Genomic DNA, 25,107 nt, shown 5'->3' with positions numbered 1-25,107 from the left:
TACACACACACACACGTGTGTTAACAATCAAGTAAATAAATATCTTTTGTTTTTAAATCGCTTAATCATGAAAATTCGTCAAACGATCCCATGAATGACCATTGTGACCTTAATGCCCTCTACTGGACATTAATGGTACAGCAAACAGCTTCTACAGTGTAAACATGCATAAAACCATGTTCACCCAGGAAACCAAAAAAACCACAGACAACTCACAGAAGTGAACATTTATTAATCAATAGCTACATCTAGATAAAAACGCTGTAAAAATTTGCTGAGTATCAACTACAGTGTGCATCACTGGAATAAGCCCCAGCTGGATGGCCGACAGCAGATGAGCAGAATGAATGAACAAACTCCTGCTCTACTGGCTGTACTGTCCTGCTCCACACAAAACCCTTCATAAACAGTATACACATTGAAAAATGGTGTCATCTTACATTCAAGGTCTAGGCAAAAAATAAACAGCAGCAAGATTATAGTTTTGGAAAAAAAGGGGGTCAATTCATTTGTTAGTCAAGCCCCCTACTGGTTTTACTCACTATACTGTGCTGTCTGCTTACTGTGCTATACATTTAAAAAAAGTTACTCTTCTGAGGTTTTTTGTGTGTATGTGAATAGTATGTTAGAAAGGTCAACTGATAGGTCAACAGCTTCATTTCTGAAGGCTTCACAATATATAAATAATCATAGTTCCTTTAACAGCTTTATATTAAGCATAATATTTATGTAATTATGTAAACCTCTAAATGACCCCAAGTCATTACATTTCAATAATGTAATGATTTTTTTAAATCAATTTTGATAGATGGACCTCTAAAAAAAATCCCTTATCAAGGAAGCTAAACATAGATAACAGACAGAAAAATGTCAGGGCAAAACTAATAAAAATTGGCAATAACCATAGCTGATATCTATCTATCTATTTATATATATAACAAAATGCTGGCCAAAAAAAGAATGTTGTATTCTCACCACTTGGCAACATGTTGCATATATCCAAATTATTTGGAATTGGCTTATATTATAAACACACACAATAATGTCTTGCTTGTGCAAATATGGCAACTTTGTACATTAAAAAAAATTTAAAAAAGGTTGGGGTGGGTTAAATTTTCAAAAATTGTGCTGCAGAATACAGAAAAAGTGCTTCAGTACTGTAGCTGATACGTTACTGGAAACGTCACTGTGCTGGATTAATACTGTAGATAGGTACAACCAACCGTCCATAATTAAGACATATTCAAAATGCAGGCAATTAAATAATAATAATAATTATATTAATAATAATAATAAAACAGTAACGTGTAGTCACAAAGTGCTCATGTTTCAGGTTACAGAACTTAGCGTCTTAAGTGTGAATTTGGCACAAAGTCCCCAATGTCCCCTCCTTGCATAAATACAACAAAGTCTGTAAAAAATCTCTTTGCAGACGATGGTTGCATTTAAATCCTAAGCAGAAACGGAACCCTGTTTCCAATGTGTGTATGGAGCAAGCACAATTCTTGGCCCAGACTGAGGTTTTATGGTCTCAAATGTGACCTCATCCATTCAGAGGCCACTATCTGTCCCTCGCCCCTACTGGTTGGTCAGCTGCTGGTCCTTCTGTAGCAGAGGACAGACGCCGCTTTCAGTGCATCTTTCATCAGTAGTACTTCAGAAAACTGTTGGCAGAGATTCACTTGCAGATTTTCTACCGCATAGTTAATTTGCGTAGTGCAGCTATTCTTCATTAAATTAAAAAAAATTATTTGCCACATATTTTGTCATTAAAGTTCAGGGGAGTTCGTTCTTAATGGACCCGGGAAATAAATGGCTCCATCCATCCCAGTCCAGTCCAGCCAGCTCCATGTCTCTGGCAGCCCCTCCGAGCCTCACTGCTCCAGGCAGGACACCGGCCCTGAGGTCCGTACGGCCGCATGCTCTGATCAGCCAGCACGGGCCTGAACTCGAACCTTGAACTCAGCCATGGCACATGGTCGCTCCCAGAGCATGATGGTTAAGATCAGAGAGTTGTCTCTGTGTGTTCCTAGGCTCCATGCAGTTGTCATAGCGGCTTATCTATTACTGAGACGCCTGTGGATAAAAGATGAGAGAGTGGGGGTGTGATTTCATTTCAGTTATTAATTTATTTATTTTTAATCGATCACATTATGTACCCAAATAAATCCTAATATGATAGGCATGCTTGATTGGCTCTAAATTTTTCACTTGGTTTTATTCCTAAGCTCTGACAGCACTGGTGAAGTTGTCCAAATCTACACTGCTTAAAAAAAATAAAGGGAACACTTTGTGTGTTAAATGTAACTCCAAGTCAATCACACTTCTGTGAAATCAAACGGTCCACTTAGGAAGCAACACTGATGACAATCAATTTCAATGCTATGGTGCAAATAAAGGTGTGGTTCTGCAGGTGGGGACCACAAACCAGTTCTCAGTTCCTATGCTTTTTGGCTGATATTTTGGTCACTTTTGAATGCTGGCGGTGCTTTCACTCTAGTCTACTATTAAACAGAATCTACAACCCACACAAGAACGTTCTGCTGCCTGAAACATCCTCCAGCATGAACGGTTTGGCAGTGGGTCAGTAATGGTGTGGAGTGGCAATTCTTTGGGGGACCGCACAGCCCTCCATGTGCTCACCAGAGGTAGCCTGACTGCCATTCGGTACCGAGAGGAGATCCTCAGACCCCTTGTGAAACCATATGCTGGTGTGGTTCCTCGTAATGCAAGACAATGTTAGACCGTATGTGGCTGGAGTGTGTGAGCAGTTCCTGCAAGACGAAGGCATTGATGTTCTCCAGACTCCAATTGATCAAATCTAGGACATCATGTCCTACTAGGAGTTGGTGGATGTTTTAGTAGGTGAATGTTTAGGAGATCCCTCAGGAGACCATCTTCCACCTCATCAGGAGCATGACCAGGCATTGTAGGGAGGTCATACAGGTACGTGAAGGCCACACCCAATACTGAGCCTACTTTTTAACTTGTTTTAAGAACATTATATCAAAGTTGTATCAGCCTGTAATGTGTTTTCACTTTAATTTTGAGTGTGACTCCAAATGTAGACTTCCATGGGTTTGATTAATGTGATTTCCATTGATATGTTTGGTTGTCAGAACATTCAAATGTTTATCAAGAATATTTCATTCATTCAGATATAGGATGTCTTGTTTTTATGTTCCTTTTATTATTTGTATAAGTGTATTCTTTTCTAATTTAATAGCATATTTTAGGATGCACCTCTACTTCATCTTCTCATGTAATTTATTTTGAATAAACACACAAAAATGATACCAATATTATAGTAATCCCTCTGGCTGTAAATTAAATGAATGTGCGCTGATGGACCCTGCTGCATAGCTGCGTCCATTGCTCATGTTGGTGGAATAAGGCTCCATTTGTCTGTAGCCGGGTTGTAAAACTCCACCGATGAAAGGTTACAGGAGCCGTATCTCCACCAATCACGTACAGCAGCCAGTTATGGCACAAACACCTGCGGTAGGTGAGAAGTAGAATTCCCATGAGCCCAACTAGAGTCGTACGGATGACTGAGTGAACTGTGGTCTTGTGTGCTCACCTGCGTTCCTCCGGCACATGTTCATGTCACACACCTGCCTCCAGGTGTTGGTAGTGGGGTCGTACACCTCCACGCTCTTCCTCACCAGGGGGCCGTCGTGACCCCCTGCCGCGTACAGCTGACCGCTCAGGACCCCCACGCCTGCAATAACAACGATGAGTGGCTTCCGTATTCCCGGAACTGATGTGGGTGTGGGTGCATAGGAACAGGCGTGGTAATAACACCACAGTAGTACCAAATGGGAATGCTGATAAGATCTTAATCAGAAATGGAAATTAAACGCATGGTTTCGAACCTGTTGAAGGAAGAACCCTTATGTTGAAGAAAGTTGATGTAATTCAAATTAATGTCAAATTAATATAGAGTTTGGTTTGTTTCTGGCTTTTCAGACATCAACAACAGTCAGCTGCCGTGATCATAAAGCAAAACTAAAATGTCTCTTCTAGCTTACTGTCTGTGTGTCATGCTTGTTGCATATTTTAATATCTCAGATAAAAGTGAAAAAAAAGTTTAGAAGAGGTCAGGGGTAGAGGCCAGCTCTCAGTCAGGCGAAGTCCCACCTGCACCACTGCGTCTGGTGCTCATGTCGGCCACGTACATCCACTGGTTGCAAACAGGGTCGTACTCCTCTACCGTACTCAAGCACTGCCGCGAAGCGCCATCGTAGCCACCCACCGCGTACAGTTTACCTGCAGCAGACAAACACACACGACATAAAAACTGTTGTTTGCATGGCAGTGTACAAAAACTCAACGCAAACGCAATGTTACAATTGTGCGGGAAGCAGTCCTTACCATTCACCACACCCACTCCGACACTGCTGCGCCTGGTGTTCATGGAAGCCACAAAGACCCACTCATTGGTCTTACAGCTGTACACCTCCACAGATGACAGCCCTGCCGGCGCGCACAAACACAGCTAGCAAACTCACTCATAAACAGAACGTCAGGGGTTAGAGGACCGTTCAGGTGCACCACGTGACAAAGACATTCATTTAATACATTCTTTTGACCTAGCCTGTTTCACAGTTGAAGACACAGCAAACATGCTCAGGTTAAATTAACCCGAGGAGGAGGCGAGTGGTGCTACTTTCCCCCCCCATAACAAATAAATGATTGGAAAAAAACCCCAATCATTATTGACTATCAAGAGATTGGTCTGTATGTGTTGGCCTTGAGAGGCACCTGCAGCAGGGCGTCTAAGGCATAGATACAACTGTAACAACAGCATTGTCCTTGGAGACGTTAAAAATGTAAAATTTCTCTTACTTGACAAGACACAAAAACAAATATGGACAAGGAACCTCTCTGATAAAGGCTTCTGCTGTATTGTTGAATGTGTACCGTACTGGTCTGAATATAAAATGACAATCACCCTTTGTGAGCAGTGGGCAGCCATGAGCAGTGTGTGGGCACGGTACTTTGGCGGATTGGGATTTGAACCGGCAACCTTCTGATTACGGGGCCAGTGCTGATACTGTTTTTGATGGCCGCATGCTATCACTACAGCACGTACATGCTAACTGTTCAATCACGCTCCTCTGCTGCTATAATCGCCATGTGACGTTTTTTAGATTTATGGACAATGCACGGACTCATATAGTCACATATCATGGCAAAAACTGGATACTTTGGTGCACTTGGAAAAATGAATAACGTATCTTAAGCAGAAGAACAGTGCAGCACGTCAATTATTCACCTTCACTGTCTAGCAGCTGCTCAGCAGGTTTAAGTAGAGGCTTATCTGATATACATCATATTTATCAGTATTGTTTTATCTACACTGCATATGTAAAATATATTTTGAGAATTTTTTTTATTATATTTTACCTATATACTTGATTATCTAAATCAATAATGATTTGTTTAACTTCAGTGGTTTTACCTGTGCTGCCATCAAACCCCCACACGGCATAGAGGAGATCACCGAGCACAGCAGACCCCAGAGTGCTGCGCCGCTCCTGCATTGTGGGAATGGAGCTCCACTGGTCCCTCAGGCCATCATACACATCCACCGTACGGACACGCAGAGAGCCATTAAACCCCCCAACAGCATAAACCCTGCCTGCCATTGTATTACCACCACCTGAGAGGTGGAACACAACACACACACACAGCTGCTGGAAATCTGCTTGAAACCCGTACAGATGGCAAGTCAGTGTCACACAACAAGCCCTCATACCCACCAGCTCGGCAGGTCTGGAGGGCAGGTCCGCCACCTGGTACCAGCGGTCCTCCTGGAAGTCGTAGCATCCCACACTGCGGATGGCTTTAGGTGCCTGGCCGCCACAACGGTCATGACCTGACACACACAGTGAAGAGAAGCTATTGCAAGAACATTTTTCAGAAAATAAGAAAAGGGCCCAGACTATTTCCGTACCTTTGGCAGGCTGATGGGTGTCCGAGGTCGAGTCCGGTCCGTTTTTATAAGGTGTCGCTGGTCGGCGGGCAGCAGGTGGTACTTCATGGCCTCGATGAGGAAGTCCTTGCAAGTGTTGTTGTTCTTTATCAGGGCCTCCTCCTCCACCTCTAGGTCATGATAAATAAAAACCACAATTCAGTTTGATGTAGATGCCCCCCAAATAAAAGAAGTCATCGACATTAACTTGCACTGAGCCACCGTACTTGAAGCAGGTAATCTCGGGACAGCAGTGGCAGGCGCACATACTCCATCAGCTTCGGCATGTGCTCTAGACGTGCCTCCTTGTCATGTTTTATCCAGGCAATCATCGACTCAAATACCTGAAAAATTTTTTTTTTTAAATAATCTTGCACACGAGACCTTAAATATTTTGTGGATTACACAAGGTATGGAGGCCTACCATCTCCTCAGAGGACACGGTGAGCCTGTCGCTGGAGATGAGACAGCAGACCTGCTGCAGGGTCAAAGCCAAGAACTCTTCACCCAGCATGACCTCAGAGAAATGCTGCTCTGTAACACACACACAGCATATATAGTTAATGAGGGATGGCTGCCGGTGTGGAGGTGTGTTGAGGGACATCTGCCATTTTGGAGGTGTGGGGAGGGACAGGAGCTGACCCTGCATACGCGTGGGCCTGGTTGAGCAGCGCGGTTGCAAGTGTGCAAGTCGGCGAAGGCCCGGATTCCTAGACAGTTGGACGGGTGCAGCTGAGCCTGGAGGAACTCGCAGCACACCTGCCTCACATCCAACAGCTGCAGCAGGCTGGCCGCTGGGAGCAGAACCTAGAAATACACACACACATACATTATTAACCACTATAAAACTGCTTATTACAACAACCTCTAAAAAAAAAAACATTTTTATTACAGTAATATTGTGACTGTCATTGCATCTATGATGCTTTATGGCATGATAATTTTTTTGTTGTAATGGAACTCCATTTCTTCCAGAAATATGGGAGGAAGTGTTCTCATACGGTACGGTTTTGAACCAGCATATCAATTTGTGTTAAAACATGTTAAGATAAACATAAGATCTTAGTTAAAAGCAGAAGACATCAAGGGGGACAAGTATGGAGAACAAGTGTATCGCAAGGTTAACAGCACCTCATTAATAATGCAGCCCTTTTTACACAAAACGAGACGCTGGACGACAGAAAGTCCTCAAACCAGCCAGGGAGCAACACTGAAAACAGCTCACAGCAAGTCTGTTTCCAAGAAACAAGAGCACCGGAAGCATGGACCAAGATAAGATCTGTAAAGAGGTCATCTGAAAATTTGCACGCTGGCAAAAACAAAAGGAGGCCAATAACTCCATGGCTGTTCTTCTCTCCGCGCCCCTCTGTCACTCTCGGCTGGGTCAGGTTTGTTACCCTCAGGGTCTCTCATACAGCTGCAGCCACCACTGCTCACTGCACCACTAGGGAAATCTGGGTCACCCACACTGACCCTGGATGTACAAAGCAGCCCCCACACATGAGAGCTGAGGAACAACGAAGGAGCAGATACCCCTGCCCGAGAATGAAGAGTCGTCACAATTGAGAGAAATAATAACAATTTTAATAATAAAATAAAGTTCTAAAAAAATTTGGCCTTTCCCTTCTCTAGGCAGCACGCAAACACAGGGAGGATTTCCGCTCACCCCAGATGCACTTCCTCTGTTCATAATGAGAGGAAATGGTCGTCCTGCTGGAGGGACAAAAAAAATGAAAAGGCTACTAAGCTGTCAGGCAGAAATCATGGCAAATGGTGAAAAAAGCAACACAATGCAGGTTAGAAATGGCGCCGTCCCCTTGCATAGATGCTGAGTAATAATATAATATATAATAATTGTATAATATAATATTAATTTATCTGAACAAAAAAAAAAAAAAAAAAATGCCCTCCACCCGAGATGCTGGGTCCAGCAATAGGGAAATTCATGACATCTGGCGATCTGTAGTGAACCCCCCCCCCCAGCTATATTAGAAAAACATACAGATGTACATATGAAGCAAGGAGAAAGAAAAATGTTTGTCGACCATAATTATATAAACACTAACAGAGATATGGTCTTTGGAATAATAGCCTTGAATCAGGACACATGATTAGAGTTTTTAAAGCTAAATGAATTTTCCACAATAAACCATTATGTTCATGTACCTACAAAGATACAGGTATTTGATAATGGCTGTTTCAATTTCAGCCACTCTATAAGATGTCAGCTCACCTGCACATTGTCTTCGGACACCTCGATCTCAGACGTGTAAATGTAGTCTACCAGTATGCTGAGGGTCTCTCCATCCATGTCCCGGATCTCCACCCGCTGGGCTTTGCTTTCACTCATGTCACCTGTCAGAAACCAGTTGCCAAATTGTAATATTATCTCACACAAATGTATTGTCTTTTGAATGCTTGTATTAAAGTGGTCGGTGGCAAAAGGGCCAAATTAAACAAGCAAATGGCCACTGAATCTGCTGAAAGGTGAAGTACTATACCCGTGAACATGGCACAGAAGTAGGCACTGCATGACGACAAAACGACTTTATGAGCTGGCACCTCCACATTCCCAGCCACGAGATACACATCACAGAGCATCTTCCTACTGCAGGCATGAAATAACAAACTGTTTCAGCTTCATAGGACTCGTGCAGGAATATAAGGAAGTGTCTTGCCCTGCCTACCTCCTCAAGTCATTCATCTGCTGAAATGCTTTCTTCATATGCAGGTGGCTGAATGTGTGGATTCCACAGTCCTTGGCATCATCCTCGCTATCAAATGTGGTGGTGTGCCGTGAAAGTTGGTTTCTGGGGAAAAAAAAAAAAATGCAGATAGTTTGAGAAAGAAAATCAGTCGTCTGTTTAATGATTTTCCATATGATCAACATTTTGTATGTTTTAAAAAAAACTGACCATTTGAACAGTGATAATGCTGCTGTTTTAATGTTGTTTGAATTAAATAATCAAATCAGTTCATATTTTAATTAATATTTTACAATAATTCATCAAACTGAAGTTGATGTGTGTGCAAATGAATGAACAATTTATGTATATATGCAAATTAAACATACAATTTATGCAAGACATGAAGGTATCTGGCAACACCGGTAGCTGGCTAACTTTGCAATTGTATTTTGTGCCATCAAGTCCACTTTCTCTGATGCATTTTTCAGGAAGGAAGAGACATTGGCCAATACGGTAACTACAAGCACAGAATTACATATCACAAATTATGAATTGCAAAAAAAAGCCGCATGATGCTGAAAAAAACGACAGGCAATCATTAGGTCACGAATACACTGCTACTACCTTTATTAAATAGAATAAAGGTTTAATACTTCCATGCTGTTGTCCTCACATTTCGGGTCTGTTACAATAAATTATAGTGTATATTATACTGCAGTACACTATGTCTACTTCTGTACACTATGCTTATTACACTTTGAAGTTGTACTTCTTTGAAGGTGGAGATCTTTTCTTCTTCTTCAATTACAAACTTCTCATAATTGCGTTGTAGAAAAAGTGTCCTGCAAGATCACCTTGATGCTCTTGTTCTCAGCCATACAGCTAACTGAGACGTGCTGTTCGGGGTTTTTAATACTGTGATTTCTTCCAACAGTAGGTACATGAACGACTGCATAGCTGTGTCATTTTAACCTGACGTGTCCCCCACACTGTAAGCATAAAACCGTTTCGTGTCGTGAGGTGGCTGCACCGCCGAGCTGTGACTTTTAACATTAGCCACACGGCTAAAGGCACATGAGTGTCGGGGAAGCTAACGCTAACCGCTCCACCTCAGACTCCACCGGCCTGAAGGCCAGTGGGTCAAAAGAAAAAAAAGAAGAACCCACGACTATAACACTCAACACGACACGTCGTGCAGAAACGAAAAGTAACTAATACGGGGACGGACTGGAAGCAGAGCTACGCTGTTCTGGCTAACGCCGCTAGCCACGTAGGCTAACGAGGCAGCCGCTACCGCAGCTGCATGGTCGGGCGTGCGGGCTGGCTGGCTAGTATCGTGTTAGAAGACACCCTGCTGGTAAATTAAACGCGTCTTCCGCGGCGAACCCAGCACTCCCACGCCGCTGCGGCTGCGCTGGTCACTCCGTGCTCCTACCTGACACACTCCATTTTCGGTTCGCCGATCTCGGTTCGCCCATACAGCAGCTGCCTGTCGTGGTTAAAAAAAAAAAAGAAAAGAAAAGAAAGAAAGAGAACAGCCCGGCAGCTTTCCCGCAGCACCGAGGCTCGGTTTTCGGTGTAAAATCGGGCTGACGGCTGATGCTTTCCCAGGACGCACCGCACGCCTTTCGTCCCGCCCCCTTCCGCGTTGCCTGGATACGGCTGAGCCTCCACATCCACCGGGCATCCACTCAGCATCACCTCTCAGTGCAACTCCAAGATTTTTAGTGAATTAACTCACGTCAAGCAGTGACATGTCATTTCATGTCATCCATCTATACATAATGCATACAATGCAGCTGGCAAACCAAGACAAGTGCACGGTTCAAAAGGATTTGGTCAAATAATGCCAGTAACATTTTATGTGCAAATGAGAAATGACTTTACCCCCTCGAGGAAACTGAAAGAAGCAAGGCCTCCCTGTCAGATCCTCGCGAATATCTAGTGTTAATCCAAAGAGACTTGCACTGGTTAGTTAAGATCACTCAAGCCCCACAATGTGTTCTAATAAATTATGCAAGAGAACTAGCAAAATTATCCAGGACCAAGCCCACCCATTCCCCGTTCTTCCATCTGTTACAACACGCACGTAATGCGCATTAATGTACTGATTTCATTGTATTCTTTGTATTTTTATTACATAAATGTGTTGCTAGTCTCTCTGAGAGTTTTATTGTCATATATTTTGTATGTATTACGTTTATATTCTGGGAAAAAAAAACAATGCTATAAATCACGTGTCAAACTCGCGGCCCAAGGGCCACATCCAGCGAGATCCCTTTATATAAATCTATTATTATGGCCCGGCGATTCGAAGCGCGCATAAACTACATATCCCATAATGCAATGCTTCACAACCCAGCTCCTGTTCAGATTCAGTTGCAGTGTGAAAATCGCGTTCGGCAAGGCAACTGAGTCACTGCATTATGGGATCTGTATTTTTTGTGTGTTCATAAAAATAGATCTATACAAAGTGCTTTCGCGGGATGATACACGCCTGCTATAAACGATTCTCGTGTTCACTCGCTTGTGCCACAAGGTGGCGGCAGAGAACTGTTCCAATATCGACCAGTACTTTTAACTATTCATACCCCTAATTTTACTTGATTAGTAATATTAATAGTACAATCACAACTCGAGGTTTCTTTACGCACAGTTTATTGGCACAAAAATGGCAAAGCATACACACAAGACATTGGATATGAGTGACACAAAAACACCTCTACTGGATATACAACAAACTGTGCAGCAGACTAATGATGCAAGGCTCTAACCAATTCAGAAATGTACGAGCTTCTCTTACCCATGTGCAAATAAAAACAACTTAGCAGGAAGAAAGGTTCTGAAATGTAATATTTGAAGTCTCATTTTGAAAAGAATTATAAGAATACTTGTATTGAAACAAGGTTTGTGGCTCAAACAAACAGCCTCCACGCTCTCTAGAATGACGTGGTATTCATAAATGCCACAAAAAATAAGCTAAATTTTTGACTATTGATTACTTCCTCGTAAAAATGATTGATTATGTCTCATTAGGTCGGAGCTACACCAACAAACCATGCATTCATGACGTCTGGACAATGCTGTGTAGCATGGTGAAAATGTAATTATTTTCTCTTATCCACAAGTAATCAAATTTGTTGATACTGCATAGAATTTTTTTTTCAAAAATTATTAATATTACCCTAACAACAGGTTAGGGTAACAACCAAATTAACAGATTTAACCCATTTCCATAAAGACATTTTTGAATGAGGGTTGGAAATTAAAACTATGTTTATTAAGTGGTGTCCTCTTTTCCTTTTGTCAAATATGCATAACAAATGTTGTAATAATTCTGGAGAAAAAGCGTTTTTTTGCAGTGAGCATTACACCCAAGCCTTTGATGGTCATGCTGGAAAAAGAAGAGCATGGAATCAGCTGCCATGTACTGAATCAACTCAGTGCCTTTCAGGTGGATGTGGTGATTTTTTTGTATTTACAAAGCTACAAACCTTTAACAGTTCTCCAGATCAACCGACCAAACCTAAAGTGGCACAAAATATGCCGCTTTTATTCGCCACTCTCTTCTCCCCCCACGCACAAAAGATCATGCAGGACATCTTTAAAGGGAGAGAGGAATGAGGGCTGTCTGTCATGGTGTAATAAAAGGAATCACATAAAATAAAACAAGGGCAACGTTAAACAGATCCACAGAAAGCTTTTCTTTCAAATATCAGACCATCGATTAAAAACAGTGTCCATGGTCTGAGGCGACAAACCTGCCTTTAATGAAAAAAAAAATGATGGCAACAATGAAATAAAAATATGGCAATGAAATTTTTCAATAAAAATGCATTGTCAATTGTGTCAGTAGCTGCACATGTCTCAAAAGGTTCTCTGAAGTGGAAAGTAAGTGAATATTTTCTCTCCCTCTTTTCTTGGTCCCGGCCTCGGTCATACGGGAAACTGCAGCAGGTCCCCTCCACCACCGTCCATGGAAAGAGTCCGTTTAGGAAGTGAGTATTGCTGGCTGACACCATCAGGTTCACGGAGTCGCTCTCCTGGAGCTCAGAGTGAGGCTGGATTGGGGCGGGTGGTCTGAAGGATGACATCATCGACCGCTGCGAGGGGCAGTCGGTATCAGTTTGCGAGGGCGGTGTCTACTGCGAGGGCTGAGGCGGGGCGCTGTCTGGTTTGGTGTCCTGCCCCGCAGGGGGCTTGCTGCCCCAGGGGCTGTTGTTGCCGAGCACCGGCGAGCTGTGGAAATCGTCGTCGTCGTCAAGGCCGTTGGCGGCATCGTACTGGGTGTTCTCCAGCCTCGTGATGAGCCGCTCGTCCTCGTCGCCAAACTCCCCACCCATCAGGGTAGGCTCGCCCACCACCATCACATCCTGCCAATCACAAAAACAGGGAGGCGGGGTAAGATTTGCAGACCAGTTCTATGTAATTAATGTCTACTTTTTAAAGACTAATGTGTTAAAAACAAATTCACTGGTTACACACTGTGCGACTATTTTTCAAACTGGAGCTATGGACAAAACTCGGGGCAATCCGTTTCCTCGGGCTTTACATAGATAGATAGACGAAACAAGAACGAAAGACAATCATTTAGCCACACATTTTCAATCCCATTTGCATAGTATCCACAATAATTACCCCAAAATTCTTCAAACAAAATCCTTCAACTGTTCTACAACACCTGGCTGTGGCAGTATTTTCCATGCACGACAACACTGCTGTCACCTTCACACACTGTTTGTGTGGCCAGCAATGAAGAAGACAGAAGAGTAGACCTCACCAGACAGGTTCTCTTTTTGAGACCCGGAAATTGTGTCCTAAACATTCGTTATATTATGGGCATCATCTTACACGTCTATTCACTTCCACTAAAAGATAAGTAAGTGGTGTGTCTTATTAGGTATGTGTAGACCTTGGATGTGAGGATGTCCTCACCCTTTGTCCAGGTAAACCAGCGCCTGATCACTCTCAAAACACCAACATTTGTGTGTTGCATCCTACATTGTTTTATAGCAGACTGCCTTTCTAGCGGTAAGATGATACAGTTGGATTTAATTGCTATATTCAACTTCTCCATCTTGGTTTCAGAGCTTGCTTCAATGTCCAATGCCTTCAGTGAGAATCTACCAAAAATGGTCAAAATAAAGAAAACACATTGAATGAGAAGGTGTGCAAACTTTTGGCCTGTGTGTGTGTGTGTGTGTGTGTGTATATATATAGACACATACACTAAATATGAAATATTGTAATGAGTTTTGAGCAGTCATGAAAAAGTAGGGTTGTTTATACACACAGAACCAAGGGCGTTCGTTGATCATGTCATGCCTCCATCTGGAAAGAGACACTTCAGTAGTTTTAAAGGGAATTGGCTTGTGGCCTTCAGAAGACCTTCTCATTTTGCTCTTTATGTAGGCTTAAATGATGATTTGTTATAATTTATTATGACTTTCAAATCACTGGCGGAAACAAAACACAGGGCCTTCAGCACAGCCGAAACACATGACAGAGCAGAAATAACACTGTCGCCCCGTCAATACTAATCATGTCTGACATGGCTCACGCCACTGGCAGCCTGATCAGGGGAGCACCGCTTTCAGCTAAATTTGTCATCATCAGCTGCTCAGGGCAGTCATGTTTCGTATTATGGTGACATGAGCTAGAGGGATGTGAATAAAAAACAATGGACCACAAGAAGGCCAGCACCATGGTTTTGATTATTCATGTAAATATAAATATAAAGGAAGTTCATGTAAACTACATTGCCTATATCTTTACTTTACTTTACTTTACTTTATTTAGCAGACGCTTTTATCCAAAGCGACTTACAAGAGGAAGACACCAGCAATTCTCGTTCGATTTCTATAGGATATTGAGTTTACAAACTAAGAGCCCAGATAAGGCTTAGACTTGTCAGTGAAGAGCATGCTCAGAGATTGTTAGGTGCTAGACTAAGAAAAATTATAATGTATAATATTTATGTCAATATACAAATACAGCCTCATCTTGTCAAGTCCGTGTCAGGTCGTTTAATGTATGTCTCCGTTTCCCTGGTCCTGTATTGGGTGCGCTTGTTTCATGTAAACCCCTGTCTTTTGTAAGTCATGCAGATGTTTCCATCCTCCCTTCTGACCCTCTGATCCTGACATGAATGCATTACCATAAATGTATTCAGTAATGTATTCTGTTACAGTACATCCATATATTCAGAATACTTTTAGAATATATACAAAAACATGTTTAAAATGCCTGTGCAAATCACTTTGTTTATTTCTCTTTTGCAATATTTCTGGGCAGGGAATTTGTCAATTCCTTTTTACATACCAGCATCAATATGAATATTATTCATTATTGCCTGTCATACATAACAGTTTTTTTTTTTGTTGTATAGAATCAGATGTATTCCAAATGATTCTAATGTAAAATTCTTCATTTTTTCTATTTTGATAACTTGGGTACACATCCAGCACCAACCAGTGTTACACCAGGGCTCTGATCATGGAGCGCTACCACTGATTAGGCATCCATGATTAGAGCCCTGTAAAAGGAAAGAAACTGCAGCAAGACAACACTGCTGCATTTATGTGGACCTGTACTTATTTTGAGTTTGTTTTGGATCCTGACACTTGTCACACGCCTTCAGGTCAGTTTGTGTTCTTTTATGTCTGTGGCCATCACGCCTGTTTCATTTGTTATTAATAAATATCTTATCCTTATGATGTCCTGCCTGTGCACCTCATTCCCCCTTTAACCCTGAGACCTAAGCATTAAATTCCAAGCTTGAAACTAAATCATAAATATTGCTTCTGGTCCTTTCTTCACCTGGGCCATTGTTCTTGTCACAAGGCACCTTCCTCATCATTCCTAAAATTCATTAAGGTGTGCTCTTTCCAAATAAACAAAAATATCCGTAGTATGATTTGTCAATTTGCATAGGTAATTAAGTGATTAGCAGACATTGGGGGGAAAGACTTTCTTTTTCTATTTTTTCAAGAGGTACTTGATGCCAACAAGGCTTGAATTTGCCATCTGTTATCTGAATGCTTTCTGTCGCCCGGCGGTACGCATTTGAAATGGGGTAACTCCCGCCTAACACACAGGGCGAGCGAGTCTCCAGCTGCTCTTCAGACTGCGGCGGCTAATTGCCATCACATAAAAACACGTCTTATACACTCATCTCATTAGCCTGAAGCTGGCAGCCGACTCTTCCCACAGTGCACTGCAGCAAGGGGTGAGGCGGATCCCTCTAGAACCCTTCTGCCCAAAACCCTTCCAAGCCCTGGAGACAAATGTTAATCAGGTAAACCTGTAGAGTGTGTCTGGACAATTGAACAAACCAACACATAAAGTTTACTTTCAGGGAGCATGATGGTCTGGAATTTTTACTTAAGGTCCAACTTCCCAATTAATTAATTATGACTTATCACAGCCTTTACCTCATGAATGAGCAAGATGTCCTTTTGAAAAAATTTAGACTTCTCAAGTTTCCCAACACGACTTTGTTGGACCATTCAGAAGCTTGGATGTCGTTATCATAATATTTCTGCCGGAAGGTTAATAAGCCCCGTTTCACCATGTCTCTGTCCCAGTTTATTTCATGCTACATCTGAAATCTGTGTTGCCAGCGGTACTGTGTGCTGCACTTTGTTTAATTAAAGATGCACGCTTGCACTTGAATGTTTCTACACTGGTGTTTATTCCAAGTAGGCACGGCATTAAAAGCATGCATTTAAATAATAATAAAGAAGATATAGAATATGACGTTTAAAGAGTTTATAAAACACTATATGCGCCATAAAAACAAATTAATACACTATTATTGTATGAACAAAGAATAATGCACAAAGACAAAGGCTACATGATTAATATGAATGACAAATAATATTAATTATTAAGGTTTAATATGATTGGAAAAAATTTTATGATTGTAGATTTAGTAAAAAAAATATATAAAAATTTATATATAATTCTACTTCTACAGAGATAGGGGGCACTGTTACACCTTGCTCTCCCAACCGCCATCCCACTCTTCGCAGTCCAAGTCACATGACCGCGCCAGGCCCCTCATTAGAATTGTGCTCACGTCAAGCGGCAGCTCAGCCACGATGGTACAAGTTCTCAGACAAAGCCAGCGGCCGTGCAACATATGTAACCAGCCTGTTACTGAGAGGGGATCGCGTGGCCGAGGCGAGCGTATGCAGGAGTGATGTTAACCCAGGGCTGAAGGGGGTGGGCTGTGTGTAACACACAAGCACTTACGCACATATGTTTATGATAATGAGCCCTGGCACTGAGCCAAATTATTACTCTGAAATGTTTGTGCCTTTTTTTTTTTTTTTGCTTATATATGTAAGCAAGGACCAAAATTTTCTCAATCTCGTTTTATTAATCTACTGTGGACAAGTTGCCTTTAATCATTTTACACTAACTAAAAATGTATGATACAGTTGCAACATTGTTATTAACATATTTACTAATTTATTAAATGTGTGGTATACAGTGGAAATTTTATCTGTCTATATGTCTTATTTCATGTCTGCAAGTGACTATTACACATAAAAAATTCCATAATGTCCAGTCCATTCCATAAATGTCCAGTTTACTCTTATTCATCTTATAGGCAGAAATACATGTCAAAACATGTGGTCTACGTCTTTTGTATTCTGCCCAATACTGCCCAGTACTGCCCAGTACTGACTAAATCGACATCACACAACCATCATGAAGTGAAAGTGATTGTTTTTGTCATTATGATTATGATGCACAGCACACGGTGCCCAGCGAATTGTGCCTCTGCATTTAACCCATCACCCTTGGTGAGCAGTGAGCATGACAGTTCCCAGGGAGCAGTGTGTGGGGACGATACCTTGAACCCGTAACCCATCGGTTCCGCTTCCTTACCCACTAGGCATCCACTGCTCCCACCACTGTGTCTCTGATTTCCTTCAAATGTCTCTGTGAAACATTTCCATGTTCTCGGTGGTGCAAGTGGTGCGGATGCTCATGTAATCTATGTATTGTGTCTCTGTGTATTATGGTACTGTAAGAGTAGTAGAGCTGATGCTTACAGGTACCTGACTGGACAGGCTGAAGTTATTGGCCGGACTGCGCTTCTTGTTGCTGGCGTTGTTGCCCAGGCTGCTGTTGGAGGCGCTGCTGGCGGAGTTCTTCCTCTTTCTCCGCTTTGTGGTGGTCTGTCGTGTTGGCTCAGCTGAGGACCGAGAGGAGAGTGAACAAACCATGCAAATTTACAGAGCAACACACACACACACACACACACACACACACACATGTGTAAGAACAAAGGAAGGTAGCCTGAATGATGCATGCTTTGTTTTCCCACACAGTCAGCATTTGAACATAAAAAATAAAAAAAAGCAGTGGCTCTCAGAATAAATGCTGACTGACAACATGGGGGGGGGGTGCTTTCCACTCACAACCAGTAATTACAATAATCACTCCAACACACACACTCTAGTGCTTTATGTCATAAAACCTAAAATCATGAGAGAGAAATATATCTGCTCATATCAAGCAATTGGTCATGGGTTGGCCACAGTTAAAAAGAAGTGCAGGCACTATTTTTTGATTGACACATACATGCAGACTGACTTGTTTGCTAGTGTCAGGTCAAAGGCATTGTCCACCATGCATCTGTCACCTACAACACAATCTTTAATTGTGTTTTTATAAACGTAGTTTAAAAATGGGAGGAGCCCAATGACTGACAGCTCTCACACATGATGCATCCTCATTCTGGATGATTAAACCAAACCGTTCATCAATACATCACATGTAAACAATAAAACCTATTTAGTCTCACTGGTAATATTCTTCTTAGTCTGGCAAATAATCATTAAACTCATATTGTTAAATTGTCTCAGAACAGGCATGTTGCTAATCAGCTACTTTTGCTGCTTGTAGGTCAATACCTACAACAAATGCATGATAATGAATTTTATTAACATAATTTTAGACAAACTGCAGGTGAGCATTCATGACACAAAAATGTATTTCATAGCATTCCGTCCATGGAGGGAATGCAGACCCCTTTCACATAACTGTACACAGTTTAAAATGAGAAACTTAGAAGACAGGAAAAAAATACCTTTTTTGTGATTTGAGGGGAAAATTTCCGTTTTGAAGTTCTGAGGATGTCCAGCTGAAACCATATTCAGAGTAATTGATCAATTTAATTGTGTATTAAGCTACTGCAGACAGATCAGCCTGTAGAGTTAACAGTTTATTTTTATGTGAAGAGCAATTTAGACTACTATAGATCTATGTAACATTGATTTACTAAATAAAAAAAATCAGTATCAATAAATTCCTACAATAAATACCCTCTGAATAGAATACCCCAGCATTTATACTTCAAAATTTATCAGTCATGAAAGATGAAATACATTTTGTGAGGTTTTTACAGAACACGACAGGAAACAGTTTTTAGTTCCCAGCAGAAATAGTTTCACACAGTGAATAGACAAGAATGTAAGGAACTCTTATTGAATCCTTGGACTTGGACTTGATCAAGACATTGATGTCCCTATATAAAAAAAAAGACATTGTTTTTTTTAAAAAAACTTTGTATTTTAGGCTTCTAGGTTGTTTACTGGGCAGGGTCGAGAGTATGACGCACCGAAGTGGCACCATTTCCATGCACGCATGCACACACACACATGCGGAAAAAGCCCTTATCAGTGCATAAATGTATCCGTCCTTCCTTCCTTGGTTGAACGGAAAGGTTTTCCGATTCAACAAAGAATCACAGGAAAGAAGAAACTGTAGATTTATAAGGAAACAACAATAACAGTGGATCCACCTCAGCATGTTTCACTTGAAAACACAGAGGCATGCTGATGACAGATGGAACGACCAAAAGAACACGTGGTCTTGTTCAATATCTGAATTCTGGTCTTGCTCAAAATCTCATATCAATATGTTAAAAACCTTTCATTTGTGCTGCGTGTTTGAACTATGAAAATGTTTTTTGTTACCCCCCCCGGCCAATCAAACAAAAGCTGTAGTCTTCTTACAAATGAGGAAACCTAAATGAATGTGGGAGAAAAACAGGGTTTAAAAACAAAAAAACTTCCCACCTCACTGCACTCTATGTCCTTTGAGGTCAATTTAGTGTAAAGCTGTTGAGCAGAGATACTCATACTGACAGAACCCCTATCTAAAATCCCAGCTTTAACTGCATGGAGGAGCTCGGGCTACCCAGAAGGCCCGGCAAGATGGTCAGGGTCGGGGGAGGGGCTGTACCTGGAGGGGCCACCATTCTCTGCCACTTCTGGAACAGGCACGTCTTCAGGCAGTCCCTCGGACTGAGGTTGTATGTCTTGTGCCGCGACATGAGCTCCTGCATGGGCTCCAGGATCACACATAACTGCAGAAAAAAATACAAAATAAATCAACAGTCAAATAAGTTTTGCTGCAGGACTCCCCGACCGCTGATAATTAGCCTGAGCAGGTAGGCCACTACAGTGCGAGAGTTTCGCCTCTACTTGTTTAAGTACCGTGGAGTTGCCCTCTTCCACAGCTCGGGGAACAAATCCTGGATTTCATCCCAAAAAACAAGAGCTATTTCCAGCCTGAATGCAAGGAAGCCCTCATCCTGGGTAAACAGAGGCGGCAAGCGGGTGGGCTGATATAATGACCCGGGGAAAACACTCCTTCTCCTCTGGCAGACTGATGAATGGTGGGAGCAAAAGGAGTGTTTTCTCCCACTGACACTGATGACTCTGTTTACCTGGGAGAAGATGTGATTTTTTTTTTTTTGGTAAAACTGTTAAAAATTATATGATAGACACAAGCATTGAGAGACTCTCATTACAGGTCATTCATGAAATGAATTGGACAGTGTTGCATATTCCATTGTTAAAACATTTTTGCATCAATCTCAAAAAATCTTGTTAATTAATCATATCTGTGTAAGGGCTGATCTATGTGCTGTGGTTGCGCCTTATTTCCACTGTCACTGCACGTCTGGAAAAAGATGTGAATCCAGACACAAGTGCATGGTGGATGTATCTGAACACCTCAAGCATAATATGAAAACAATGAGCCCTAAAAAGCCCTTCTGCATCTTTTTGCAGGAATGCTCTCTGCCCTAGGACAAATTTCACATTCATGTCGAAGGTCAGACCCCCCAAATGATAAAATGTATTCTCTGTTTTTGCAGTAAATTACACGACAGCCTCATTATTTTCTGAAAAATCCTCAATTAACTGGTTCTTTTAAACACACAGAGAAATGGAAATACCACTGTGTACCTACATGGGTACATATGCTTGCCGCTGGGGCAGTACCCATCTGAAGAACAATAATGTACCTATTCTTTTTTGTACCCTACTGATCTGTAACATTTATGGCATTGCAGGTTCATGGGTAGTGATATGTACTTTCCCAAATGCTCCTTTAGAGTTACAACAAAAAGTTACAACCTGTCCTGTACTTTTTGTACCTGGAGGCTTAATATTGTACCCTGTGTATTAGGAACAATTTGTTCTGTTAAGATTTTATGTATGGTTTAATACTTAAATGTAGTAAATATGGCAAAAAAATAATCAATGAATCTGTGAGAGCGAGAACACAGGTAGATATTTGTCTATTGATCATGTGCTTCAGCGGCTGATGCTGCCTGTCTCTCTGTGTGTGGAGGGTAACTGTTGAAAGGGTTGAGGATGAGGCTGCTGGTGGACACACTGGTGCTGTAAGGAAGCTGCTCGCCATTCCCCACCGCGCCCGGATCTTAATGCAGACAGAGAAACTGAGATGTCCAGGGAGCCCAGTCATCCATTTTTATTCCTCCATGCATGCAGATCCTCATAAACAAACTGGGGCTTTTCAGCGCTGCAGCTTTTCACTATCCAACATCTCAACAGGGAAACGCTCATTAATGCTATGCTAATTTTTCCCCTATCCAATTAATTCTCTCGCTCCCTGTCTCCCCCTCTCTTCGTTTTCTCCAATTTCTCCATTTGCAAATCTCGACTGCAGCCCAAAAGGACAAAGACACCAAACACTGACTAATGGATTCTCCACACAAACAAAACATATACCCACACACCCAAAATATTAAGTGAGAATGAAAAAAGCATATTTTTATTTCCGAATATTTGGTGTGTAGCTGCACATTGTATTTAAACCTTCACAAAAGTGCTATTCCACACCGGAGCAAAATTTTAGGATAACACTAAAAAAAGACGAATTCGTCAAACCCAAAAAGAATGTTATTTTTCTTCTTATTATTTTTTTTGTTGTTGTTTTATTAACATGTTATCATTTGATGTAGCTTGGATTGGAGGAACTGGGATGTTTCCAATTTCTTAAACAGTCTTACAAATTTCTAAAAAGTCCTACCAAGAGGTAGTCAAACATTTAAAATGAAAGTGAAGTGATTGTCATTGTGAAACACTGCAGCACAGCACACGGTGACACAACGAAATGTGTCCTTTGCTTTCAGTCATCACTGTTGGCGCGCAGTGGGCAGCCATGACAGGCGCCCGGGGAGCAGTGTGTGGGGATGGTGCTTTGCTCAGTGGCACCTCAGTGGCACCTTGGCGGTTCTGGATTCGAACCGGCAACCTTCTGATTACGGGTCCGCTTCCTTAACCTCCAGGCCACCATTGCCTGTAAATATGTTACATATTCATCGCCAAAAAAAGTGTGTGTGTGGTATGGGATGAGAGTGGGACGGCTTACTCTGAGGTAGTTGAGAGTGAAGTTGGTGAGACCCATCCTGGTGATGTTCTTGGAAAGCTGCTCCAGCACCTGGGGGTCCTGTGCCTGGTTTTGGGGGGTAGCAGGCAGGGAAACGCAGACAATCAGCTCATCGGCAGAGCGACAACCTAGACACCCTCATCTCACACAAATCTCATATGTGATGCAGAGAGTTCATTTGCATTCTGTGAGCAAGTGAACGTAACAATTACAACATTACAGAAAGCTTTGGTACTGAAGTTCCAACTCTACAGTGCACAGTTAAGATACATGTGTCGTAGCATCTGTAGCTCCTTTGTGGCCTTGGATAGAGTGCATGAAAAGGACATGTGCTCTGTATTATATATACAATATTTTCTTTAAATATGTGACGTGCAATCCCCGCCCAAGAGCAGGTCTAGGCACTACTTTAATGTATTTAAAAAGAGACTCATGTGGTGTCATCCAAACATATGATTATAACGTCTGAATGTTTCAGACATGCACTCTCACATCCAAGCTCATACTTACGTGCATGGCGAGTATGCTGCGGGGGATGAGCTCTCTGTACTGCCGGACGGTGAAATGCCACGTCTTGATGCGCATGAGGTCATCAAATGCAAACTCCAAAATCAGACGGCCCTCGGTACAAACCTGTACAGCAAAGTTGTACTGGTTGTAAGATGAGCAGGACGCATGAAATGTTTAATGATCAGACATCAAACTTAATACCAACAGTCAAAGTAATGAAGATCGTTACACTAAAAACACTACATCCTGTACGGATCATGGCTGCAGATTACATCATGGTTAAATCTGGTTAGGTTTGTCTCACATTTCTTTGCATTGCAGTTAACTAGCAAGTGAAGCTAACTACCTATCATTTAAACTTTGCACTTTATTTCACATATTAAATGATAATAATAATAACAAACAAAAAAACACAGTGATAAAAGTGTAGAGTAAAAACAAAATGAAACCAGATTTTGAACATTTACTAACATTTACTCTTCTGAGTTTTTCATTTATTTAGTCTTATGCTTCTCAGACTTCCAATGTTCAGTTGCTGTAGCAACTAGGAGGAGGAGGAGGGGTATGAGGAGCATCAGCTGATTAGTTGGCATGGCAACGGGAAAGATGTAATCCCGGCAGACACACTCTAATCAATGCTTGCAGCCAGATGGTCCCCAGAGGATCAACAAAAAAAAAAAAAAAAAAAAAAGGAGGAGGCAGACGGACGAACGCGGGCTGGTCACATGACCCAAAACCCCCCACCCCCCCGCCAGAGAACGAAAAAAGTACAATGAGTGGAAAGCTTCCAGCCGTTTGCTCGCTCTTGCCTTCAATCCAGCTGCTGAATACATCACAGCACACACACACACACACACACACACACACTGCTCCTGAACACTGATCCTTTCATTTCAATACAACGTGCAAAAGTTGTTATTTTGATTTTTTTTTTTTCTTTGCTTCCTCCTCAGACACTTCGCGTCGGTGGGAAAGCGGCAACTCCTGTAGCACCAGGTGGTGCGAGTGAAAGCATGCAGTAATGGAACATATGGGAGGGGTGGTGATGGAGCCCCATTCTTCATTCCACCAGCTCACCTTCCCCCCCGTCCTCTGCTGTTTAGGCTTATGGAATATGCATGGAAATATTTCCATGGAAATAAGTTGTAAACTTTTTTTCTTCTTTACCCACACACCAGCTGGTGCCTTTGCAGCCGAGATGGATGTATTTGACAAGATGAGTGTCAATCAAAAATATGAAGGTGTCGCTAGATTTGTAAAGATCAGTCAATCATAGTTTATGTCTGTATATCGTAAACTTTTATAAAATGTTGAACATTTGCACCCAGGAATCAAGTGAAGAACAGCTATGGAGAGGAGAGGAAAGCGACACATTTAAAAATCCAGCTCCAGGAAGCTGTGAAGTGGAGTAACTGTTAAGGTGCTGTTGAGGGATTTGGTTCACTATAAAATCAGCGGCAGTATACATGCAAATGAAAAAGTGTAAGTGTAAAGTTTATTAACTTTTCATTAATAAGTATATTGGCAGTTCACTTGTTTAAACACATAATAAAAAAAAAACTTTCACAAAAAATCATAGTACCATAGTGTTTCGTTTTTTACATTTACATTTGCAGCATTGATCAGACGCCCTTATCCAGAGCGACTTACAATCAGTAGTTACAGGGACAGTCCCCCTGGAGCAACTTAGGGTTAAGTGTCTTGCTCAGGGACACAATGGAGGTAAGTGGGATTTGAACCTGGGTCTCCTGGTTCATAGGCGAGTGTGTTACCCACTAGGCTACTACCATCCTACTTACTGTTGTGAGGCCACGGTGTCACCAGCTCACCGATTGTGTTGTCCCTGACTACCTACATGCACCCTGGTGTAATTAGGACTGTTAGTTCAGTTGTGGTTTTTCTTTCACTCTCCAGTTCCCTGCCACATAACCATGTTGTGTCATGCTGTGTTGTACGTTTCCGACCACCCAGCCGTGTACTTTAATTTGTTTTTATTTAATAAAATTCTTTCACTCTCATGATGTCGAGTGCTTGTTATTAGATTTGAATAAAGTTTGTATGGGGTTAGGGGACACAAATTTCATGATTAGTTCTGATCCTTTTTTCAACTATGTTCTAAGTGGTGACAAAATACTCAAATGCCTTACACTCGACTGCAATGTCACTTGATTTCTGTATTCTGTAAAGAAAACTTGAAAGAAAGCGTAATCT

The 25,107-nt window shown here is 41.8% G+C and overlaps 2 protein-coding genes across 5 annotated transcripts in view; both read right to left on the bottom strand.

Annotated features, from left to right (window-relative positions):
- Nucleotides 1–212: 212 nt before the first annotated feature.
- Nucleotides 213–10,204, bottom strand: LOC114768494 (kelch-like protein 3). Its single transcript, XM_074933606.1, is given in 19 exon segments — nucleotides 213–2,079; nucleotides 3,359–3,385; nucleotides 3,388–3,453; nucleotides 3,456–3,496; nucleotides 3,577–3,721; nucleotides 4,141–4,269; nucleotides 4,375–4,476; nucleotides 5,465–5,665; nucleotides 5,762–5,869; nucleotides 5,872–5,881; nucleotides 5,960–6,108; nucleotides 6,192–6,321; nucleotides 6,402–6,511; nucleotides 6,621–6,654; nucleotides 6,656–6,784; nucleotides 8,211–8,332; nucleotides 8,479–8,585; nucleotides 8,665–8,787; nucleotides 10,100–10,204. Coding segments are annotated over 19 exon segments (1,779 nt in total). The 5' UTR covers nucleotides 10,114–10,204; the 3' UTR covers nucleotides 213–2,047.
- A 1,101-nt stretch (nucleotides 10,205–11,305) lies between these two features.
- ldb2a (LIM domain binding 2a) overlaps nucleotides 11,306–25,107 on the bottom strand; it is a 38,792-nt gene continuing 24,990 nt past the window's right edge. The window contains exons 4-9 of one of the 4 annotated variants that reach the window (XM_028960504.1): nucleotides 22,897–23,019; nucleotides 22,369–22,452; nucleotides 19,927–20,050; nucleotides 18,770–18,823; nucleotides 17,730–17,872; nucleotides 11,306–13,037 (exon numbers count right to left, since the gene is read on the bottom strand). In XM_028960504.1, the coding sequence (XP_028816337.1) occupies nucleotides 12,807–13,037; nucleotides 17,730–17,872; nucleotides 18,770–18,823; nucleotides 19,927–20,050; nucleotides 22,369–22,452; nucleotides 22,897–23,019 (759 nt within the window). In that variant the 3' untranslated portion in view covers nucleotides 11,306–12,806. The remainder of the gene's footprint in view (nucleotides 13,038–17,729; nucleotides 17,873–18,769; nucleotides 18,824–19,926; nucleotides 20,051–22,368; nucleotides 22,453–22,896; nucleotides 23,020–25,107) is intronic. The other 3 variants (XM_028960505.1, XM_028960506.1, XM_028960507.1) reach the window with 3 other exon arrangements.

Source organism: Denticeps clupeoides, chromosome 18 (assembly GCF_900700375.1).
Source record: "Denticeps clupeoides chromosome 18, fDenClu1.1, whole genome shotgun sequence".
In the NCBI taxonomy this organism is placed as follows: domain Eukaryota; kingdom Metazoa; phylum Chordata; class Actinopteri; order Clupeiformes; family Denticipitidae; genus Denticeps; species Denticeps clupeoides.
This window is presented reverse-complemented; position numbering and strand designations above follow the sequence as displayed.